The sequence below is a fragment of the Ctenocephalides felis genome, unplaced genomic scaffold, assembly GCF_003426905.1.
Source record: "Ctenocephalides felis isolate EL2017-DRISC unplaced genomic scaffold, ASM342690v1 CF-g0.4_SCAFFOLD_00845, whole genome shotgun sequence".
NCBI lineage: Eukaryota > Metazoa > Arthropoda > Insecta > Siphonaptera > Pulicidae > Ctenocephalides > Ctenocephalides felis.
Window position 1 is genome coordinate 85,923,072 of NW_020536999.1, and position 7,467 is coordinate 85,930,538.

General features: G+C 31.9%; 1 protein-coding gene across 1 annotated transcript; it reads left to right on the forward strand.

The window, feature by feature from the left end:
- The first annotated feature begins 6,924 nt into the window (after positions 1-6,924).
- On the forward strand, positions 6,925-7,360 carry LOC113376387 (NTF2-related export protein-like). Its single transcript, XM_026616294.1, has one exon. It carries the CDS (start codon positions 6,956-6,958, stop codon positions 7,358-7,360), a length of 405 nt encoding a protein of 134 aa, XP_026472079.1. The 5' UTR covers positions 6,925-6,955.
- Positions 7,361-7,467: the final 107 nt, after the last annotated feature.

Consider the following 7,467-nt stretch of genomic DNA (forward strand, 5'->3'; position numbering starts at 1 on the left):
CATGAGGACAGGTCCAGCGGTTTCGGAGATCTAATGAAAAAAGTAAAAAAAAATGCCATTTGGCGGTCAAAAATGATCATTAGACATATGCATATCAAATTATCAGATATTTTATAGAGATTTTAATAAGTATATTTTTTTTTTACATTTCTATGGGTTCCGTATCAATGTTTATCCGTTAGACAGCGACGCGGCGCTTACGCGCTTTATATTTTGTCTCTATGGAGTTAAAGCAGTACGATTGCTTTGAAAAAAAGTTCCGATCTTCCAAAATATGTCAAAATAAAGAAAATGTTCTTTTTTTAAAAAAAAGGATTAAAAAAAATTTTTTTTTCAAAAAATAGTAATTTTTTGTCCAAATTATAGTTTCTCAAAAATCTATTTTTTTCGATGTAAAATTTTTTCAAAAATGTTAATCATTTTTAAAAAAATAATAATTTTAGGTACGGGAAGTTCCAGCAATTTGCCTTAAGGCACGATGCCTTAATTGCCTTAAGACAGAATTCCACTTACAGCTAGTTTTTGTAGCAATCGCACTGTTTTAGCTACTTCCAAATGCCTAACTAAACCACTTATCATAGGCCTATAATATTTTAAGGTGTTCGTTTTAACTTTAACTCTAACATGTTTCTCCGTTTCATCAAAATCCCAGAAGAGTAAACTTTAGGTTTTCCTCGTAGGCTTACGAATTATTATCTTTCCTTATGGTGAGTGATTTAATTTTTTTTCGCTGTAATATTATCTTAAAGCGTTTCTCAGTAACCAATTGTTGTCACAATTGGTATTCATATTGATTGATTCAATCAGAACAAATAAATTCGAGTGTCACACAAATTCAGTCATACGCGACAGGGTTTAGAAACCTAGAAAATGATTTCAAGGAGTCTCTCTCAACATAGATTATCTATCACTGATTATAAATTTGTTTAGGGGTCCTCATGAAGGGCAAAATTTTTTCACAAAATAAAAAATTAGTGGGGCGCATGGCATCGTGCCTTAAGGCAAATTGCTGGAACTTCCAGTATCAAAATTTTCTTTCAAAAAGATTAACATTTTTGAAAAAAATTACTCTAAAAAATTAGATTTTTGAGAAACTATAAATTTTTGACAAAAATTTACTTTTTTTTGAAAAGAAAAGACTTTTTGAAAAAAACTGTATTTTGAAATATTTTGGAATTTCTGAACTTTTTGCAATGCTTTAATTGCATACTGACGAAATATCGAAGCGCGTAAGCGCCGCGTCGCCGTCTAACAGATAAACATTGGTACGGAACCCATAGGAATGTAAACAAAATTTATACTTATTGTTAAAATGTCTATAAAATATCTGATAATTTGATGTGCATATGTCCAATGATCATTTTTGACCGCCAGATGGCTTTTTTTTTACTTTTTTTACTAGATCTCCGAAACCGCTAGACCTGCCTTCATGAAAATTTGATTAGTTCTTCATCTTGTTAATACAAGTAAAATGTTTTTTAATTATTCAAATTGGACGCACCGTTCTCTTAAAAACCGAGTTACTGTTTTTGGCACTTTTTGCCTCATACTTCGGAACGGCTAGACCTGCCTTCGCCAAAAACTAATCAGCACGTCTCCTTAGCAACAGCAATCCAGTGTTTTTTAAATAATTGTAATCGGTTGAACCGTGTTCCCGAAATCGTCGACGAAAATTTGTATCCGCGCACACATACGCACACACATCCATACACACACATCCATACACACACATACATACATACACACACATACATTCATTTTTTCTAAGGTATGCCAAAATGTTCAGAAGGTTTTAAAACGTAAAGATATATAAAAATTTTCATTTTCGATTTTTTTGCGATTACTATAACTTACCCTACGGGAAGTTAATAATAAATGAATTATATTTGTGTTCAATATTCAGATTTGCATTTAATTGATAAATTATTAACTTTTTTTTGAACATTTTGGCATGCCTTAAAAATATGGATGTATGTGTGTGTGCGTGTGTGTGCGTGCGGATACAAATTTTCGTCAACAATTTATAGAGCACGGATCAACCGATTTGAATAATTCAAAAAACATTCGAATCCTATTGATAAGAAGACGTGCTGATTAGTTTTTGGCAAAGGCAGGTCCAGCCGTTTCGGAGATACGGAGCAAAGAGTGTAAAACATATGGATATTCGATTTTTGAGAGAATGGGGTGTCCGATTTGAATGATTCAAGAAACAGTTTACTTGTACTGCCGGAATGAATTTAATGCTTTTCTATATTTTTTACTTCAGGCGCAAATTTTTGAAAAAATTCAAACTGTTCATCTAAATCTTCTTAAAAATCTAATTTTTCAATGTTTTTTTTTTAAAAAAAATGAAGTGTTTTTAAACATTTTTAATTACGGTACGGAAAGTTCCAGCAATTTGCCTTAAGGCACGAATAGTTGTTGAAATTAAACGATGATCTTTTTTTTATTGCTACTGAATCTGTGTTTGTTATGATTAAACAATTGTTGCAAGAAGTGAAACTGTAAACAATTGTGAACGTCAGCGATATCGTGTGCTAATTGGCAACAGTAATTATGTATATATATATATATATATATATATATATATACTAGATGACCCGACAGACCTTGTCCTGTACCCACGTCTACAATTCAAAAGTTCCAAATTTTTAAATATCCTATTCTATACTTTTTAATATCCTATTTGATGTCCTGCCTTTGTGATTCATTTATGGTCTCAGCATAAGCAGTACAAGAAATCCAGAAAAAATAATATAGTATCTTCGGTAAAAGGACAATACCACACTTGATTTTACCACACAACATAATTGCTTCAATAATTTAGTCCATAATTTTCATAATTTTATACCATATATTAGTTGCTTTTTGGCAATTATAATTTCTAAAGTACATTTTTCATACTAATAATTCAATAAACATTATTGTTTATGTTCAAATCTTAGGTGGATTAATTTGTAAAATCAAGTTCATATGTGCACTATTCAATCTATGATCAACTAACTAAATATTCCATATCCAATGCCAAACAAATGAATTTTTGGCACATGAAACAAAACTCTAAATCATTTTTTTAATGAGTAGAAATATTTTTTTGTATTGTTAAATAATTTAGCAATGTAAACCAAAATGCGACATACATTAGTTAAAAAAAAATGTATATGCAATTTTGGACGTATTGTGTTATTTATTAAACTGAATTATATAATTTCATCTGCCAAACATATACTGTTGACTATATCTTATATTATTTTAATTTTTGGCAAATCTCAGCTGCTTTTTGGCAACAATAATGTGGACATTACATTTTTCTTGTATATTATATTCTAATGTTATCTAGGCTCATAATTTAAGCTAAATTCAAATTTCAAGTGAATTGACATTTCTAGCAGATGACAGTTCAAATGTTTTCATTGTCAAACAATGATAGGGTTTTTTTTTGTAATTCTTGCCATTTATATCTACAATATTACTATAGTTTTATCGTTCAATAAATATTAAAAATTTCCTTTGACAAACTCTGAAAAGAATGATCAAAATCCGAATAACTGAGGAGAAGTATCAAATCATACACCCGTACAGAAGAATTTTCCAATGTACTAAAAAACCGCTTTTTTAGACGATGCTGTCCGATGTTACCAGATAGCAATAAATAAAATCTTACATGGGTTGCCAGATGCACCAAAGAATATATATATATATATATATATATATTTTAAATCCTCTTAATTATTTTTAATATATGTGTTTGAAATCTATTTAACGATTCGTTTCTAATTAATTTATATCGACTGTGAATTTAGTGATTAGATACCAGGGCGTTTCCATTAATTATTTATCAGTAATTCTGATATTGTTATCAGGAAAGTCATAATTGTTGTCTTTGACATTGCATTATCTTATGCATTTAAACAACCGAGATAAGATTACTCGTTTATCTTAATTAACTCCATTATAAAAAGATTTTTATAGTTCTTAATTTTGGAAATCGGTGCAGCCGATTTTGAGGCGACATTTGGTTTTCTCACACATGCATAAATACTTCTTACAATTTTGGGTGTCAAACGATTCATGATGACTTGAAACGTCGAGAAAACACAGAATGCTTCTTCTGGAAGTTAATGGAAGTAAACTGGTGGACAGGTAGATAGATAGATACGTAGACAGATGAACATGTAGACAAATAAATTGGTAGTTAGGTAAACTGGTAGACATGTAAATTGTCAGATAGGCAGCATCATAACTGGTTGACAGGTAAATTCAGGCAAATGGTGGATTAAATGATATCTGTAGGCAAATAAAATGGTGGATTTAGACCTATCAATCTGTAATAGGTAAATTGATCAACAGGTAATTTTTTTTATTAATTGGTAGGCTGATGAATTGGTTGACAGGTATACTGGATGGATAGGTAAACTGGTGGACAGAAAGAAGTAGGTAGATAGATACATGGACAGATGAACAGGTAAATTGGTAGACAGGTAAATTGGTAGATAGACAAGTATATAGACAGATTAATAGGTTGATAAGTAAATTGGTAGATATGTAAAATGGGTTGACAGGTAAATTGGTAGGCGGGTAAAATGGTGGATTTATAAACTGGTTGATAGGTAAGTTGGTAGACAGGTAAATTGGTGGAAAGCTAAATTGGCAGACTGGTATATATGTTGACATTAGTAGACAAGTAAACTGGTGGTCAGATAAAAAGATAGATCTATAGATACATAGAGAGTTGAACAGGTTGATAGGTAAATAGGTAGGCAGGTAAAATGATGGATTAACAAACAGATTGATTGGTAAATTTGTAGACAGATAAATTCATAGACAGCTAAATTGGTAGACTAATATGTTGACAGGTACATTAGTGGACAGGTAAACTGCTGGACAGATAAACAGATAGATCTATAGATACGTAGATAGATGAACAGGTTGATAGGTAAATTGGTAGACATGTAAAACGGGTTGACAGGTAAATCGCTAGGCAGGTAAAATTGTGGATTTATAAACTGGTTGATAGTTAAATTGATAGACAGTTAAATTGATAGGCGGTTAAATTCATAAACAGTGAAATTGGTAGACAGGTAAATTGGTGGAGAGCCAAATTGGCAGACTGATATATATATATATTGACAGGTACATTAGTGGACCAGTAAACTGGTGGACCGATCAACAGGTAGATCTATGGATACATAGACAGATGAACAGGTTGACAGGTAAATTGGTAGTTATGTGAAACGGGTTGACAGGTAAATTTGTAGATAGACAAATATGTAGGCAGATGAACAGGTTAACGGGTAAATTGGTGGAATGTAAAACGGGTTATCAGGTAAAATGGTGGATTTATAAACTGGTTGATAAGTAAATTGGCAGACAGGTTAATTGATAGACAGGTAATTTGATTAATTGATAAACTGATAAATAAGTTGACAGGTATACTGGTGGACAGATAAACAGGTAGATAGCAATTAAATTGGTAGAAAGCTAAATTAGCAGACTGAGATATATGTTGGCAGGTACATTAGTGGATAAGTAAACTGGAGGACAGATTAACAGGTAGATCTATAGATAGCATAGACAGGTTGGTAGGCAGGTAAATTGGTGGACAGGTAAATTGGTAGACAGATAAATTCATAGACATGTAAAACGGGTTGACAGGTAAATTGGTAATTAGGTAAAATGGTGGATTTATAAACAGATTGATAGGTTAATTGATAGACAAGTTAATTGATAGACAGGTAATTTGATTAATTGGTAGACTGGTAAATAGGTTGGCAGGTATACTGGTGGACAGGAATATTGGTGAACAGATAAATCGGTGAACTGGTAAATTGATTGTCTGGTGAACTGGTAGATTGGTGGAGATGTTGACAGATAGTCATATGGACAGGTAGACTAGAAGAAAAGAAAATTGGTAGACTAGATTATAGGTAAATTGGTAGACAGGTTGATTGATAGACAAATTAATTGATAGACAGGTAATTTGATTAATTGGTAGACTGATAAATAGGTCGACATATATACTGGTAGATAGGAATACTCGTGCGCAGGTAAATTGGTGGACTGGCAAATTGATTGGCTGGTAAACTGGTAGACAGGTAGACTGGAAGAAAAGAAAATTGGTAGATTAGATGATAGGTAAATTGGTAGACAGGTTTATTGATAGACAATTTGATGATAGACAGATTAATTGATGGACAGGTAATTTGATTAATTGGTAGACTGATAAATAGGTTGACAGGTATACTGGTGGACAGGTAAATTGGTGGACTGGTAAACTGATAGACAGATGGAGATGTAGACATTCAGTCATATAGACAGGGACACTAGAATAAAAGAAAACTGGTAGATTAGATGGAACAATTTTACATTTTTGTTCAAATTTTTAATTGAAAATAAAACACGAAAATTATGAATGAGTACAGCTAGTACATAAATGAAATAAGTGAACTTATAAATAAATGAATAATTAAACAGCTAGTGCTTATATAAAAAGTAAAATAGAATCTACTATTTATGAACATATTATTAAAATTCACGCGAATCTACTATAGACTTCATCACTTTTACCAACTTTTAGGTCAAACGATTCAGAATGACTCAACCATAAACCTTACAATACATATGGACTGCTAAGCCTCATATGTTTTCTATATTCAAAAGTTTTAATCGAGAGTATTCAAAGAGTATTCGGCGGTTTTCGGCAACGCTCGTTCACTTGGTGTCGTCACCATCGTCTTCTATCTTTTGACACATTTTTGCACTCGAACTAGCGTAGTTCAATGGACTCAACCAAGTCTGATAAAAACACAACTTCTTCTTCAGGCAATTTAATGAGACTCATTGCTCGTTAACTCGCGCTGCAGAGTACTGCCTAACTTTACTTAGTCAGGGCCTGTTTTCCGTTTCGAATTGGTGGACATTTAAAACTAATAGTAGTGATTAAGGTGTCAAAATAATGGATCTGAAAACTAGTATAAATGCAGCTTGCCGTACAGCAGAGGAGTTTACAAAACTGTATTATGAAACTATGGACAAAAGACGCCATTTAATGTCGAAGCTCTACTTGGACACAGGAATTTTAGCTTGGAATGGAAACGGATCAACTGGAAAAGATGCAATTCAGAAATATTTCTCAGACTTGCCCCCATCAGAACACAAGTTACTGTCTCTGGATGCACAACCAGTATTAGAAGATGCTGTTTCTTCACAACATACGATTTTAATATTAGTTAGTGGGACAGTTAAATTCAATGCAGAATCTACTGATGTAAAACAAAGATCATTTCAACAACATTTTCTTGTAACTGCCCAAGGAGATAAATGGAAAATTGCTAGTGATTGTGTAAGACATCATCAATAATATAGTTAGTTATGAAGCATTATTGTTTATTGAATAAATTAATGAATATATATGTAATAACTTAGAATAGATTGTTATTAAGTTTAGTAATGATAATATAAATATGA